Raw genomic sequence first — 17,628 nt, 5'->3', positions numbered from 1 at the left:
GTTTGAAAGTTTGTCACTCATCTGTTCCTTGAGGAATTCTCCCATCTGCATCTAATTCACACAAACAAAGATGTTCGAACAAGGAGGGCAATGTTTTGAAAATGCCTCAGTCACAATATTTACTCTTTTCAGCCTACATGTACTAAGCTGGGATATTAAAAAATTACACACTTCACCTGTATATGTGACCCTGGACCACAAAAGCAGTCACAAGTTGCACGGGTATATTTGTGGCAATAGCCAATAAGGCATTGTATGGGTCAAAATTATAAATGTTTCTTTTATGCCAAAAATCATTAGGATTTTAAGTAAATGTTCCATGAAGATAGTTTGTACATTTCCTACCGTAAATATATAAAACATTTATTGTTGTGAGTGAATGCAGCAAACGCACGAACATAAATTGACAACTTTAAAGACGATTTTTGCAATGTTTCGATTTTTTGCACCCTCGGATTCCAGATTTTCAAATTGTTGTATTTCGGCCAAATATTGCCCTATCCTAACAAACCATACATCAATGGAAAGCTTATCATCAAAATCATATTTCTGTTTATCCTATATTAATAAGACTTGCTGTATGTGTCTCCTTCAGTATCAGCTGCAGAGATGTGCACCCTGGCGGACCGTGGCTTCTCAGTGGCAGACCTGGCCCATTCTAGCCATCGCTGTTCTCCTGCTGGCTCTGGTGCCGTACGTGGTGTATCGGATGATGACTGCTTTTGAAAATCCCCCTCCACACTCGCTCTTCAAGTCGGCTGCAATCTGCTTCGGCCTGCTTAGTGAAGCCCTGTTGATCAAGTGAGTTCCGCCCAAGCTTTGTTGACACCTGCCTTGTGGCTAAACACCTGAGTGAGAACGTTCCCAATAAAAGAAACTCCCTATTCCAGTTCAACTTGTTTTAGAGATGGATAGGGAGACTAAAATTTATTTAGGAATTGAGGCTCAGGGTTGGCAGGAGGTGTGCACATCTGTGTCTGTCTAATTATAGAAATGACAATAAACCATGTGTGACACCATTTGCAAACTCCAACTACCTTTTGACATCAGAGAACGAGAATGGGAGATCCAGACCACCGCTGTGTTATGTGTTCCAGCTCTTCTTAAACAATGCATATCTATCTGTATGTGTTTAAAGTGTGTTGGATTAAACAAGCCTTTCATATTTCATTATGGCCAGATGGCTTCTCAGACTGTCGTGTGTGTGTGTGTGTGTGTGTGTGTGTGTGTGTGTGTGTGTGTGTGTGTGTGTGTGTGTGTGTGTGTGTGTGTGTGTGTGTGTGTGTGTGTGTGTGTGTGTGTGTGTGTGTGTGTGTGTGTGTGTGTGTGTGTGTGTGTGTGTGTGTGTGTGTGTGTGTGTGTGTGTGTGTGTGTGTGTGTGTGTGTGTGTGTGTGTGTGTGTGTGTGTGTGTGTGTGTGTGTGTGTGTGTGTGTGTGTGTGTGTGTGTGTGTGTGTGTGTGTGTGTGTGTGTGTGTGTGTGTGTGTGTGTGTGTGTGTGTGTGTGTGTGTGTGTGTGTGTGTGCGTGTGTGTGCGTGTGTGTGCGTGCGTGCGCGCGCGTGTGTGTGTGTGTGCCGTACAGTATTTGTTGCAGGCCACTGTTGCCTCAAGTCATTACTAATGCTTGATTAAAGTTGAGATCAATTTGATTAGATTTCAATCAGCCCTTTACCATCTCACTCTTAATTTACTTCTGTATGCTCACCATTATAATCAGTAAAGCAATAGGCCAACTGTAGGGAAATGAGATCACACGAGGTTCCTTTCGTCTATGTTTGTGTATTTTGCCTATGTAAGTAGGTTATGTGTGTTGTAGAGCCTAATTATCATATTGCATGAGCAGTGAGCATGAGCGCATGCAATCATTTTTCTTTTAAAGGAGATATGCGTTTATTAGTAGCCTATACTCAGTCATACACACTCAGCTTGGAAATCTAGCCTAGAAAGAGTCAGTTTTTCTACAGATGGCTGAAGGTGTGTGCGATATTGACATGATCAATGAGGTGTAAAATTAAAAGCTATATTGATCGCATTTCCCCTTCGTTCATTTGTTATACATATATATGTGGCGACTCAATAGCCAAGCTTAACTAATTTTCCTGTATTTTCCAATGAGTGGAGCATATGAAGTTAATAGGTAACTCATTTAGATGTTATCAGTAATGACAAGTCATTAGATGAAATACATGACACATGCAGCTCATGAGCCTGGTGGATATTGCTCCTTTAAAAGAAGAAAAGAAAAACACAATGATAAATTGGAAAAATAGCCAAACACTAATATAACACTTTGATAATGCAGTGTGTGTCCTGTCCACATGAGATGTATCATATCTAGTGAGTGTGTTGTAAACTGATGAGAAGTGAAACTGATGTTTTTTGAAGAAGAAGAAGAATAAAAAGAGAAAAAAAGAAAGATCCATTCAATCAATAAACCCTATGAGAGCAGCATCTATTACTGTAAAAGCTGTAACAATATTAAAAATGCCCATTTTTTTCATCCAGTTGGGAGGTATGGTTGCAAAACCGTTCACATGCTTCCTCGCTCGTTCAAAAAACAACATGTGACAAATCCATAATTCAATAACAGAGAATAGCCTTTTATATGTCTGATTATCTGACTATCCACTATTTGTATTTCTGTAATGTCTTTCATTTTCACTGAACAAAAATTACTGTAATTTATATCAAAACCCATTTTCAGATCGAACAGTAATAAGTTGCTGGGTTCGTCCTGTCAACAACTGACAAGAAAACAAATTTAATCTGAAGTGTTATTTTCCTCCGAGAACAGGTTCATAAAATACATTCATTTCTGACTTATGACAACTGCTCTCTGCCATGATTCTGAATCGCTTTAAAAAGATCTGAAATGAACAGGTCATAAAGAGAGGCCGGGTGTTTTTGAAAAGAAGCAGCTTTATCCTGTTGCTCCTGAGCGTCGCTTTTCATTTTGCCTTTATTTGAAGACAAGCCTTCATTTATCGCATTTGTACTTTATTCCTTCAGGGTTGTCTATTTAATACAGAGAAATAATCTTTGTACTTTTTCAATTAAAGCAAAAAAACAGGACACACATACTTTCTCTCCATCTCTCTCTCTCTCTCTCTCTCTCTCTCTCTCTCTCTCTCTCTCTCTCTCTCTCTCTCTCTCTCTCTCTCTCTCTCTCTCTCTTTCTCTTCTCTCCCTCTCTCTCCCCTCTTTATCCTGCTAGGTTTTATAAGAGTGTTTTTCAGTTTTAATATAAGTAATTGGAAAAATGCTCCGGGTGCTTCAAGTCATTAGTAAATGAGCAGTCTGCTTTTATTAGCATCCGACTTGTAAATAATGCATTAAACTCCTGAAATAAACATGATCAACTCTGCTCTGTATCCATAATGGAAAAAAAAATACATTGCTTGACTTCCACAATTGAGGCAAGTCATTGAGCGAAATGTGTACATTTATGATATTTGTGAAAACAGTGATACAAATTCACAGTGGGTGCCTTTTCAGAATAATGAGGGAAATTAATTTTTGTGATACGTACAATAATTGCACCCCCCCTCCTCTTTTAATTTCTTTGTTTGAGGGGGAAAAAAAGAAAAGAAAATTCGGGGCTGTTAGTAATCAAGGAAATAGGGCTCATAGGTTTTCTTATTAAACACTTTTTTCAGCTAGGAATGTGCCTTGTGAACTGGTAATTAATATTGTGGCTGGGCTGGTAATTTGCTCTCACGCCATTATACTGTTGTTCCAGCCGTTATCCACACTAGTAATGAGCTGTAATTTTACAACGGGAAATTGGTTTATGTTTAAACAACACATTAAATTGTTAGAGAGAAGCATCAGGCTAAAGTACTGCATCGTTTTACATATCTCGCCTTATATTTTGGGCCAGAAAAAAAGGAGATTTTTAAGTATAATACAATGTTGTTTTAAGCCCAGGTTTACCATGAATGATAAAATGTTGTACCTTGGTCATATCAAACATTTTTCCTAAGTACACTTGTCCATTGTTGTCCATGTTAAGAGCAAGGCCAATAAAAACATTTGCACACATTACTGCTAATCTACAGCCTGTTCTGTCAAATACTCCATTTGCATGATTTTAAAGTGCCTATATACACTATTTTCCCATGTTAGAACTACTATTCAAATAAACCAGACACAACCACATGTACACCTGAGAGATGTAGAATGGCTTGCTCGAATCATCACACTGCCTGCAAATTATTGACAGCAAAATCAAACAAAATATGTAGAATTAAAGAGCAGAAGGATATGTGTATATAATGGCTCTGTGAAAGTAGCCAATCAGATGGCTTGGATTCTTTTTAGATGTATATTTTTATTGGTCCACTGCTCATCTCATCCTGTTGATAAACCTGTGATTAACAACAATACACTATTTTTAACAGTTATAGCATACACTACTGTTCAATTGTTTGGGATATCTGCAAGATTTTTATCCAGTAAGGTTCCATTAAATTGATCAAAAGTTACAGTAAAGACATTTCAAAAGATTATTTTTTCCACATGAATGTTGAACTTTCTGTTAATCAAAGAAGCCTTAAAAATGTATCCACAAATGTTTCCACAAATATATTAACTCAATGTTGATAAAGATAAGAAATGTCACTTGAGCACCAAAAAGCTTATTATAATTATTTATGAAGGATCATGTGACACTTAAGATGTATTACATTTTAAAATGTTTTGAAATAGAAAACATAATTTTAATAATATTATATTTTAATATTTCACAATATTAAGATTGTACTGTATTTTTTATCAAACAAATGCAGCCTTGGTGAGACTTTCTAAAACGTAAAAAATTTTATTGTTGTGCAAGTACATAAGTCTCCTATGTCATTATGTCGAACATTTGTAACATTATTATTATTTTTTTTTTTTTTTTTCAAACAACAGTGAAAAACTGTTCACAAACATTCATCTCTTTATTTTTTATTTTTTAATATATTTTCGGTCCCACTTTATATTACAGGGGTCATGACATGAGAAACCAAATTTGCCTTGATCTTTTAGTATATAAGAGGTCTTTGTACCATTAAAACGTCCTGCAAGTTTCATAGCTTAAGACGTCCTCCCCATTATAAACGAATCATTTATTTAATCAAGCTCTAAATACAGCTCGTTCTGGATCCATGGTAAGAAGTGACGTCACGGTACGAAGTGACGTACCAGCGTTTGCATATGACCGCCTCCAGCCCAAGACAACTACGCTTTAAGCGCAAGACAACTACGCTCATTTCTTATCGTTGTTGCGCCCGCGCGCCTCACAAGTGTTCAGTCGACGGACAGCGAGTGGGTCTGTGTACAGGGAAATTACGAAGCCACGCAGATGTGCTGTTCCTGGCTGTGGACAAACAACATCTTTGAATACGCTGCGAAAGATCCAGTCGTCAGGGGAAAATGGATGCACTTTATTTTTTGCGGACGTCTCAGTCACTGCAGTGTTAATTTAAGCGTTTGTTCTATACATTTGAAGGATGACTGTTTTGAGAACAAATCCCAAAATGATGCTGGCTTTGCCAGAAAACTGTTGCTCAAAGATAAGTCCTTGTCGACTATTCTGGGCTCAACAACGACGACGCAAACTGTAAGTAATGTGTTTAAAACTTTAAACTACTTTTTAAATACGCTGAATCCGCACAGGTTCTGGCTGGGGGCGTTAATAATTGATGCATAGGCACTGACGTTAGCCAATCATAACAGTGGGCGTTAACACTGAACTCTTAAAGGGGAAACACCCCCAAAACAGACTGTTTGAATCAGAGGATGAGAAACAGGGTGGGAAAAGGTCATAAATCACTACATTTTAAAAGTTTTTTGTAAAAAAAAACTATAGTAATACTATATTTGCACCTAAGGGAACATAATAATAAAATAAAAAAAAACCATGTCATGACCCCTTTAAGTGGCTTTACATTAAGTGGCTTGTACTTACATCGAAAAATAAGTACAATGTACTTATTGTGTGGATGTTGTATTGTAAAACACTTGTGCTGCTATTGAGGTGTGACACTGGTAAGGGTCAGGTGTGGTGGTATGGGTTTGGTTTCACTTTATTTCGATAGTCCACTTTAGGCATTCTACTAACTATAAGTAACTTTGCAACTACATGTCAACTAACTCTCATTAGAGTATTAGTAGACTGTCAGTAGACTGTTAGGTTCTGTCTAAAGTGAACTATCGAAATACAGTATTACCGTTTTTATGTCATCAGTGACTTTTGCTGTAATAAAATGATTGTAATTACAGTAGACTGGTATAATACACCTTAAACCATCATATTCATTCAACTCACGTAACTCAAAGTGCAGTCCTAACCCTAACTCCTAAAGGCCATTTTTTTCATAAAGCACCTTTAAATGTGTTATTTTGTATTATTATTTCCTCAATGAATAAAAAAATGCTTTGGTAACATTCGTCAGTGAAACAGTGAAATAAAATATAACCAATGCTTTTCTTCAGCTTCATGTTATAAAAAATGTGTTTCTACCTTTGTAAAACCTTTGTGTTTCTGTGTAAAACACAACATGTGTAAGTGTGAAAGGTTTGTCTTACAATCATATTTATATGCGTGTGCACCAATCTGCATGTGCATATATATGTGATTACCAGCAGGGCAGAGGGGGTGCCATTTTGATGCATTGCACCCCAGGTGCAATCTATGCAAATGAGCAGACAATTGTGGAATGTTCGTATAACGAATTCCACCTCTTGATAATTGCATGGGAGTTATTTATTACCAAAAAGCTATCTGATATCTTGTGTAAGATCAGCCTTGTGTAACAAGTTGACATCCCATCTCATTAGCTTGCATAAAGGATGTTGTGTGGAGCAAGAAACCTCTGTTTTTGGGAACTTGAAATGTCCACAGATGCATGCAATGTCTTCTGGATACATATTATTATCTCGCTTACTGTTGTTAGCGCTCAAGTAAAGTTGAACCATCCCAACGCCAAAGAAAAATATAACCCGTATTTAATGTAATTTGGGTCTTACAGTAGTTTCATATGTATTTGAACAACTTTTCTACCATGTTCAAAAAAAATATTCTTAAGGTACTTATGATATTATTATTAATTCTTCAATATTCAAATTTTGGGGGAGTCACAGCACATGATATTTTATAGTCAAATTATCATGTTGATTCGACCGTGTGACTTTTCTGTAGAGAAAACCTTTTCAAATAAATATAAACTGCAATGCACTTTTGTTCTATGAGGCTTTTTTTTTCATCATTATAATATCAGGACAGTTATATAACCTTGACAGCTGTATAACAAGTTACCATAGTGAGAGGTATTACTAATATTGAGAGGTGTATTCAATAGAAAAAAAAATTATCACATAAGTGACCCATCTTCCTAAACTGTTGAAGTGACAGATACATTTGCACAGTAAAGTCACAGCATTCAATGTTGACAACAACAGATACTGGAAGCATTTTCTCATCCTTTTTAAAAGCCCATAAACTGGTCCTAATTATACACAATTATATGGTCAGTTGAATTTTATTATTTGCATTTATCATTGTTGTTGTTTTTCCCTGCGTTCCTGCGACTCATTTTTGGATTACAACCCACTGCTCTAGTGCAGTTCCATTTATAAGAAACTCCACCGTGACTTTTTTGCTCCTTTAAAAAGAACGACAATTGTGGTATGCAAATGAAAATCCAGTCAGCTAATCCATCATCAAACAATAGAGTAGATTTGACATCAGAATGGGCACTGGGATAGGAAGAGACTGGAACAGGACTCATGATGTTCCCGATGGCTGTGTAATGGCACTCTTTTATTGGGTTATGATGCACTGCCACAATCTGTTTCTCTCCTTAACTTTCACTCATTGGCACTCTTCCCGTCTCGGTCATTTCCGATCTTTATGCCATTTCACTACAATTATCCTCTCATTTCTGGTCTTTGTTTTTTTTCCCGTACACTGTCTACGGTTGGGAGGTGTGTGCATGTGTGTGTGTATGAGGCACAGAGAAGGGGATTTGCCCCATGGTGCCCATGCTGCCCGTGGTGTGCCAGTGTCCTGCTGCCTACTGTCAGGGTGCGTCTCAGTCAGCGAGGACCCTTGGGGGACTGTAGGCCCCCGCTCAGGGACCAGCCCCTCCTACCCACCCTCAGCGTCTCATCTGAGCTTCTGTCATCTTAACCTTTGGAAAAGCGCTCGGAGTCAACCGTTTAGGAAAACAAAAGAAAAAAACACCCTCTTCTCTGCATGTCTCCTGACCTTTCCCTGTTATGTTCATCTCATTTTAGGAAACTACTTATTTATTTATCACAATAGCTTATTAATGTAGGGTTGCGGTCGTGGTAATATGCACATTTTGTCCTAAGGCAGAATAAAATTGCAGTGACATTAAAGACATCAGGAAATTGAGGGCATTTTTGGAAACATTATGTGGGGATGCGACAGTCAGGATTGTGTTTGACCCTCACACTTTTCTGTTCAGGTACTTGAAGATACTGAATGATCTACTGTAGTCTCTTGTCTAGGATCAACGGTGACGTGGTGTTTCTGAATAACAAAGGTTGTTTGATGCCTTTGTCCGAACTGATACAGATTCACCCCAGGGTCGAGGCCACTCCGTCTGTTTGATCTTCAAATCTACCAACAAGTCATAAAGCCCATATGTATGACAGAAGAAAGTGCTGTGTGATCTGGATGATTAAATTCCACCTCATAAAACTGAACAAACACAGACTGCATTGCACTGTATCTACATGTTGTTTGAGTAGGGCCTGTAATTGTAATGCATTTGCTGATGGTCTGTTAGGTTCAGGGAGCACTCAGTGATAAACAATAGGGTTCTTGTGAGTCCCCAGGCTGTGAACAAGTAGAGTCAGATCTTTATCACAACCAATTACTCAGGGTTATGGTCAGGGTCCAGTTGAAGGGGCTAGGCCTTTTCCGAACCTCTCTTCAATCTCTGAACCTCCATCCGTCTTCAAGAAAAATAAAATTCTAGCAAAAATCAATTACTGTCCAAAAATAATTTGTTAACCGCAAAAACCTTAGCTGAAGTGTGAAATTTTGGCTGATGTGACTTAAAGGGTTAGTTCACCCAAAAATGAAACTTCTGTCAGTAATTACTCACCCTCATGTTGTTCCAACCATGTAAGTCTTTCGTTCATCTTCGGATCACAAATTAAGATATTTTTGATGAAATCTGAAGGTAGTCTCACTCCTCCATAGGCTTTCAGAGGGACCCAAACTCGCCGGCCCAGAATAGTTATTAAAACATTGTTACAATAGTCCAAGTGACTACAGTGGCTCTGCATTAAGTTTATCATGCGACGTCAATACTTTATGTGCGGAAAAACAACAAAAATAACGACTTTATTCCACTAATCATTTCCTTCTCTCTGTGTCTCTAGTTAGTTCACGTAGTGTTTAAGCGCAGCGCGTCTGTGTTGCACGTCACCACGTAGACTCACTATTGGCCGACGCTGGTCATGTGTGTGATGCGTGGTGACGTGCAACACATATGCGCAACACAGATGCGCTGCGCAAAAACACTACGTGAACTAACTAGAGACAGAGAGAAGGAAATGAATAGTGGAATAAAGTCGTTATTGTTGTTGTTTTATTTCCGCACATAAAGTATTGACGTCGCATGATAAACTTAATGCAGAGCCACTGTAGTCACTTGGACTATTGTAACGATGTTTTAATAACTATTCTGGGCCGTCGAGTTTGGGTCCCTCTGAAAGCCTATGGAGGAGTGAGACTACCTTCAGATTTCATCAAAAATATCTTAATTTGTGATCCGAAGATGAACGAAAGACTTACATGGTTGGAACAACATGAGGGTGAGTAATTACTGACAGAAGTTTCATTTTTGGGTGAACTAACCCTTTAACGCAACTTAAATGACTGTTTTCAATCAGGTTTCCCTAATCACTCCTTCAGCCATTGGTTGACAATTTGGGACAAAGCCTAGTTTTCTATGTTGGTTGGTGTCACAGTCATGTTCAGTTTGTTTCAGTTTTCTTGGACTTTCTGTTTGTTTCCATTCATCACATGTGTTCCTTTGTTCTAGTTTCCCGCCACTCATCAGTCACCATGGACACTAATCATCACAGCTGTTCGTCTTTTAGTTAATCATCACTGTGTATTTAAGTTCATGCCTGTGTTCTGTTCAGTGTCCGGTATTGTTCGTGTTTATGTTTATACGCTGCCTCACATGTTGGCTGTCTATTTTGATATAGCTATTAAACCTTGAGTTATGCTATCTTCATATTCGTCTTCGGATCTAAGCGTTACAGTTTGGGATGCTTAAACAAAGTGATGTGTTGGTGGTGCCACAGAAACACACATCTACTTGTTAGAGAGTCATCCTACAAATATATAGCATCGGGTATAGTGTAGGAAATCATTGCTCAGCACTTACAGGAAGTCATGGCTTACTACTTGCATTAAGTATTTCTAATTACTTAACTTAAAAATGTACAACATAAATGGGAAAATAGAATATTTATCTCACTAATTCAACCATTATTTCTGTCATTTTACATGAATTAAAGGTTTTTTTCTAAATATTTTGAATGAAAGTGGAGGGGTGTGTGTGTGTGTGTGTGTGCGCGCGCGTGTGTGTGTGTGCGCGCGCGTGTGTGTGTGTACTACATTCATTTCAAAGTGACGTCACTCCAGATCTGTTTCGAATGCATATGTACAGGATGTTTGTTGACAGCATGTATGGGTGTATTTTTGACAGCTGTCAGTCCTCCACAGGGAGAAATATAGATAATTCAGCACAAACTGTTTAGATGAGCTCAAGTACTATTACACCAAACCAGTAATGATGATATTTGAGATGTGATGATGCAGGTTTTACTTCACATGAGGCCTCTGTGTCAGCCATGATGAGTGAGGACAGGGTTCTGCCACAGGTTTCTCATCTTGCAAAGACAGCAAGTCTGATGACACTAGCCTTGAGCTCTGCTCATGTGCCCCCCTTTCAGTCCCACCGTCTCACTGTCACGCAGGAAAACTCCCCCGACCGCTCCAACCCGGCGCTGCACATTTTCATACTCGGAGCCCGGAGGTTAAAATCGCTCATTACGCCGCCTGAGATTTATTAAAATAGATTACAGAAATGTTAATTAAGTCATTAATTACATTATTTAATCAGCATTGACAGATAATGCGGTGAGCATTTGTGGTTTGGAGGGGGGAGCTGACAAACTTGGGGGGAGGGTTGGTGTCGGATGTGTGTGCATGAATGTGTGCTTACTCTTAAGGTATTAAATTTGACATGATGGTGTCTGATCCAGAATGTCCAGGTCTACCACTATGGATCATACAAACCATGCGGACAATAAGCTTAGTTTATTTTTGTCATCCATACATCATGTAAACATATGCACCTTTTATGGAATCATAGGTGGAAATATGATAATAATGGTAGTAAAAGTTAGATTTTCAAGTCAAGTAATGCAGCTTTACTGAAAAGAAATGATGGTAATGTTTATAATATCTTAATATCTTCATGCCTTATAGTCGCATTTAGCAGATTTGAGCTGGGTGATAATATAGTTTATATTTTCTGATGATATAATCATGCAGCCAAGATTTGCTTTATTAGTACATATTGCATTACGCGAATGTGCTTTATGTAAAAGTGGATGTAATATAAATTCAACTTTGTATAGAGAGCTGTGCGATAAAGTGTACATTTAGCGACAATATAAACCACCATGCAGTTGAGATTTGCTGTAGTATAAATCGCTTTACTATATTTTGCAGATCAAGTTGGGTGTATGATACAGTATATATCCAACCTTATATAACATTGTTTACATTTTGCAATGATACAAACAATTGCACAGCCGAGATGTGCAATATAGTATATATCGCATTTTGTGACTTCACTGTATGCAGGGCTTGACATTCTTTTTTTTGCTCACCAGCCATTTTTATATTATCTCATAATTTGGCAGCAGGTACTGTATATTAGTCCGCTGTCACTTTAAGACCTGACGCGCGGATCCATTATATACTGTTACACATGCATTTTCTTTCTCAACTGTTTACATTCACTTAAAACATAACTGACAGTGTTTCTATGAATATTCGTCAAGACCGGCATTTTGACATTATTTTGTGTATTTGATTGTTTAAGTGCAATAAGCAGTGCAAATGAACTCAATTTAGTACTGAGAGGTGGCTTTATGTGTGTGCACTTTCGGTGTGAGCACAAAATCTGCAGGAATAACTAAAATTGTGTGCAATATGTGCAATCCCTAAACAAAATTCAAGCCCTGTAACACCAACAATATTCATCTGGAGCAAATTAAACGAGTGAGGGAGGGGAGGCGGTTTTGTGTGTCAACTCGCTGTCAACTAACTTTCATTAGAGTATTAGTAGATTGATATATCTGTTAACATTTTATTGTGGTGGTCCCCCAACAGACATTCTGCTTACTATAAGTAACTTTGCAAGTACATGTCAACTTATTCTACTAACCCTAACCCTACACCTACATTCTACTAATACCAAAGACTTCTACAGAAAGATGGTGCACTCATATTACTATGAATGGGAGAAAGTGATATATATATTTATCACTTTTATATATATATATATATATATATAACTGATATATATAATACTGCGTATATTTATGCTACACCATGCACGCACTACACTACTTCCAACATCATAAGTTGCACATTAGGCGCAAGTAGATTGCCTATGGCCATTTAGCCGGAAGCTAAAATTTAACTTTGTAACGTGATAAATATTCATATTTTTCTTACACAAACTCATAATTTTGCTTCAGAAGGCCTTTATTAACCCACCGGAGCCATTTTTAACTTTTTTTGAGCTTCAATCTGTTGGTTGCAATCCACTTTTTAATGTAACTCTGATTGTATTCATCTGAAAGAAGAATGTCATATACACCTAGGATGTCTTGAGGGTGAGTAGATCATGGGGTAATTTTCATTTTAAAGTGAACTACTCCTTTAAAACAAGTTCATATTACTCAATTGTTTCTGTTCTGTTGACATTACTCATTTTGACTGAGTTTGTATTACTTGTCTTCTTATTCTGTTACTTAAATCATTCCAACGAAGTTCACTGAACTCAGTTATTTTTGTTCAGCGAAAAAGGTAGAAAATGTGGATAATTTTCACATACACAGTAGAAGATAGCAGGCAGACACATGCGGAGAGCACCCTTGTGCCACCGCAGGCAGTTTCAACGGACTTTTGCGTTTTTGTTTTGTGTTGTCAAATGGAGGAAAGTACTTTGACATTCTGTTGGATAAAAGTGACAACATGGGCATGGAGGCCATTAGCATATAGTAACATTGTGTTCCTTTGCTCCTTCTGTGTGCTCTAGTTTTCATTCCACAATTTTAAATCTTTCATTGTGGGAGCATTTGGAGGAAGCATTTGGAGTGACATTTGGCAAAGGCCTCAAACCATATTTCCAAGCTGTTTAGAAAGAAAATACAAGGGGAGCGATCACGAGATGGATTACCAGGGAGGCGATACTGTGAACTTCCTTATCTGTTGACAGCTTAGTTACCGTTAAGAACAAGAAATGTGTTTTTCAATTCAGCCAGAATGGAGCTCTCCTTTGTCCCCATAGACCTGCATTACAGGATTGTGCGATCAGACCTGATAACTCTCAAATAACTGGCCTTGAAAATGAGTTTGGAAGAACGCTTGATTTGGTCTGCGATTCGGATTATTTATTGGCTACAAAGTTTGCCGAGTACTTTTCAACAGAAATGTGCAAAACAATTAAAGTTCCGTTCCTGAGCTTCAATGTCGCCTTTTTTAAAGGACAAATATCCACATACACAGATGGACGTTCAAATGCGTCAACATATTGCTTCAGGATTTTTTTTTTATCTCATTTTGCCAGGGTGAATTAATGCGTGTTAATTATGATGTGACATCTGCAGATTCTATTCAAATGTGGTTAGCCATTTGTGAATCTCCATATGAATTTCATCACCCAGGGGCTGGGTTCGGAAAAAGAGACATTTTTAATGCAATGGTGTTTTTCAGGGTCAAGAGTGGTCGAATAACAAATTGGCACTCCATTAATTACTATTTCAGATGAAGTAAACACTTTATCTAAGCTTTTGAAGTGCACTGTAACCTGGGAATGATGGTGTCTAAATGACTCTTCTCGATTGTGACACTTCCACTTCTTCTTTGAGGTTGCCTGGCAACTTGTGAGTGGCCCAACTCTTCAGATGGAGAGGCTCTTGATTGTTGAGCTGAGTGACTGTTGAAATGAATCTCAGAATGCTTCTCTGAATGTTTCTAGTTGTCACCACCCTTGAAGTCTCAGAGACTGCTTGTTTCAAGATAATTTGTGACATGGCGAGTCACTAACTTTAAGTTCTTCTTTTAACCAATGTAATTGCACTGTCGTCAGCTACTGAAAAAAATTATACATCGTGATCAGATTACATAAAAACTATGAGAGGAATAATGTGAAAGAAACAGCCTCGCACGTACCATTTACTTTTTACACTTTTAAATGTTTGAGTTTGCAGGGTAAATGAAGTCATCCAAGCACTGTATTGGCACTTTGATATCACCTCATAAATGTGCGTCTCACTTTGAAGGTGTTCTTATTCTTATTATCTCTCTTCAACACTTTCTAAACTGTTTCTGTAATTATACAGCTACATAAATGTGGCAGTGACAAGGTGATGTTTCACTTAGAGGTCCACAATATGTCTTTTGAAGATGATTGCTTGCCTAAATCCAATATGCTACGATCTGCCCGTAAGGTAAGGAAGCAGAGAATAAATTGTTGAAGAAAGGCATATCTGGTCATTTATGGATCTCAAGAGGATTTTTCAGGGATCCCATGGGACCTGCAAGAGAGAGGGAAGGCAAATTGGATAATAATGAGATTAAGGTTGCTTAAACATGGAAGAACAATTACGGTATGTATGAATATAGTAGAACCATTTTGCATTACTGCTAGTTTTAAGTTCATATAATCAGTAACATTCATCATCTCCTCACATCTCCACCCAACAGCAGCAGTTTTAACTCTGGTGAGTTATAAAGACCCTAGTCTGGTGGAGTCCGATTTTAACTAAGCGTACACTCTAAAAAATGCTGGGTTGTTTCAACCCAATTTTGGGTCAAATATGGACAAACCCAAATGTTGGGTTAAAAATGTCATTTAAAAATTTAACCCAACGGCTGGGTTTGTCCATATTTGACCCAAAAATGGGTTGAAACAAGTCAGCATTTTTTTAGAGTGTATTCTGACCTAGAACGTGTTTAGACAGGAAGTGACATTCACACAAACCTGTAAAGGAACCCACAGTTTTTGATTGACATGCCATTTTGAAGTGCATTTTTCCGATTTTTTTTCATAGCACAAAAAAATAAAAAATATATACATATTCATTTAAAACAATAATGGTGCAGAAGTCTCCACACACAAAAAAAGAAAACAGAAAAATAGCATAATAAACTATTTTACAGATGCACTACTGTTCAGAGGTTCAGTAAAATGTTCCTTTATTCATTAAGGACACATTAAATTGATCAAAAGTGACGGTAAAGTAATTTATAATGTTAAAAAAATATTTGTATTTAAAATAAACGCGTTTTATTCATAATAGAATCCTGAAAAAAAAATGCATTAGGGTATCCACAAAAATATGAAGCAGCACAACTGTTTTCAGCATTGATAATAATAAGAAATGTTTCTTGAGCACCAAATCATAATGATTTCTGAAGGATCACGTGATACTCAAGACTGAGTAATGGCTACTGAAAGTTCAGCTTTGCCATCACAGGAAGAGGTTACATTTTAAAATATATGAATCAAAAATATATTAAACTTTTTTTTTTCATTACTGTTTAACTGTATTATTGATAAAATGAAGCTTTGGTGAGTAAGGGACTTCTTTTAAAAAAATCCTACCTTTGAATGTTAGTGTATAACTCAGAATACTACGCAGAAATATAATGTTTGAGTTGTGGACATCTATTTAACCTGCAAGTGCCATCCTACAATCTTCTACTTGCTGACATCATGTTCCTCTTTTTTTTCCAAAGGTGCATGTGCAGTTACTTCAGCCACCGACTCCAGCGAGCAGCGCAAAGCTCCTTTAGCCTCCAGCCTCGCAGATCTGAAGAGCATGAAGTCCATAGCAATCTGAGGCAGCGCGACACGGCAGGGGTCAAAGGTTAGGACTCACCGGCAGTGGCGGGAGAGAGGAGGCACTTGGTTATAAGCTCTGAGAGGAGAGGATCAGGGCTGCCACTGATAAATATGACCAGGGGGAATAAGACCTGTGGTGCAGGAAGCAAAAAAAGTGACTTATTTAAATGTCTGGAGAGGTCCTGCTGCCGACACTAGCAGAGTTTCAGAAGACGAAACCCAGCGTACGCTGAAGAGAAACGGAAATGGATGATGCCACTCTGTTTTCCTGGGTTGAGAATGGATGGGTGGTTTTTTTTTTTTTTTTTTTTTTTTTTGATCGTATAATCAAAACAGTGTTTAATCAATACAGTTGAGTTGGTACAAAGCTTTATCAATTTACTTTATCAATATCCCAAAGCACTTTTGCCATATAAAAGATTTATATAATTCATTGCACATGTCACTTTTTGATGGCTGACTTTTTCAAGGGATTTTCAGAACTTTTGAGACTTTCAGAAACAGTGTGATATAATCCAAATATATAAAGTATATTTAACTAAAACATTGCTTGCTTTCTATTTGGATTTCTTTATTTCCACCACCAGTTTATAGGTGTAAAACTATATTTGACCTTTCCAGAAACAAACTCATAATCAAAACAATTGCCAACGCAAGTGGTTGTCCTCAGAGGAAATATTATTATCTATATCATGTTAAAGAAATTAATAAAGATGTATGAAGAGTTGTCTTTCCTCTCTCTTGCCTGTTCTTCATCTTTGCACTGAGAACAAGTGTCACATTCTCAACCCTTGCAGCGCTGAATAATGTAGCATTATTATAATGACATGACTAATGAGGATTGAGACCATGGTAACAGGTGTTGAGCATGTTAATAAAAGGAAAGGTGAAGTGCTGTACTTTAGTTACTGTACTCCCACATGTTAATAAAAGTGCCGAGAGCTGAGTGCGAGCTGTTAGTGATCTCTTATCTTTTTTCTGTAGAGTATGTACAATTTTTGTGTGTGTAACCTAACTGGATACTTTATTTGATATCTTTCAGTACTTCCCTTCTCACAGGGCTTCTTCCTGTGCTTTGCTCCTGAAGACTTCAAATTTGACTCACGAAAGTTCCAGTGTGTGTGTGTTTTTGTACTCACTTTTTATACTTTTGTGTTTCACTCGATTTTTAAAGTGTTTTAAGATGCACTACCGTTCAAAAGGTTGGGGTCGGCAAGAACATTTTTTTATATTATGTCTCTTATGTTCACTAAGGCATTCATTAAAGTATTTGATCAAAATATTTAAAAATATTATTACAATTTATAAAAGCTGTTTTCTAGTTTAATATATTTTAAAATGTCATTTATTCCTGTGATGTTAAAGCTGAATTTTCAGCAGTCATTACTCCAGCCTTCAGCGTCACAGAAAGATCTTGTTAAAAACAATTATGCTTCTCGATATTTTTG

At 37.5% G+C, this 17,628-nt stretch overlaps 1 protein-coding gene across 1 annotated transcript in view; it reads left to right on the top strand.

Moving 5' to 3' along the window:
- LOC307006698 (uncharacterized protein) overlaps nt 1–17,132 on the top strand; it is a 125,052-nt gene extending 107,920 nt beyond the window's left edge. Inside the window, exons 4-5 of the mRNA XM_079627916.1 lie at nt 596–801; nt 16,075–17,132. Of these exons, the coding sequence (XP_079484042.1) occupies nt 596–801; nt 16,075–16,210 (342 nt within the window). The 3' untranslated portion in view covers nt 16,211–17,132. The remainder of the gene's footprint in view (nt 1–595; nt 802–16,074) is intronic.
- Nucleotides 17,133–17,628: the final 496 nt, after the last annotated feature.

The sequence above is a fragment of the Phoxinus phoxinus genome, assembly GCF_949152265.1.
Source record: "Phoxinus phoxinus genome assembly, chromosome: 11".
Lineage (NCBI taxonomy): Eukaryota > Metazoa > Chordata > Actinopteri > Cypriniformes > Leuciscidae > Phoxinus > Phoxinus phoxinus.
This window is presented reverse-complemented; position numbering and strand designations above follow the sequence as displayed.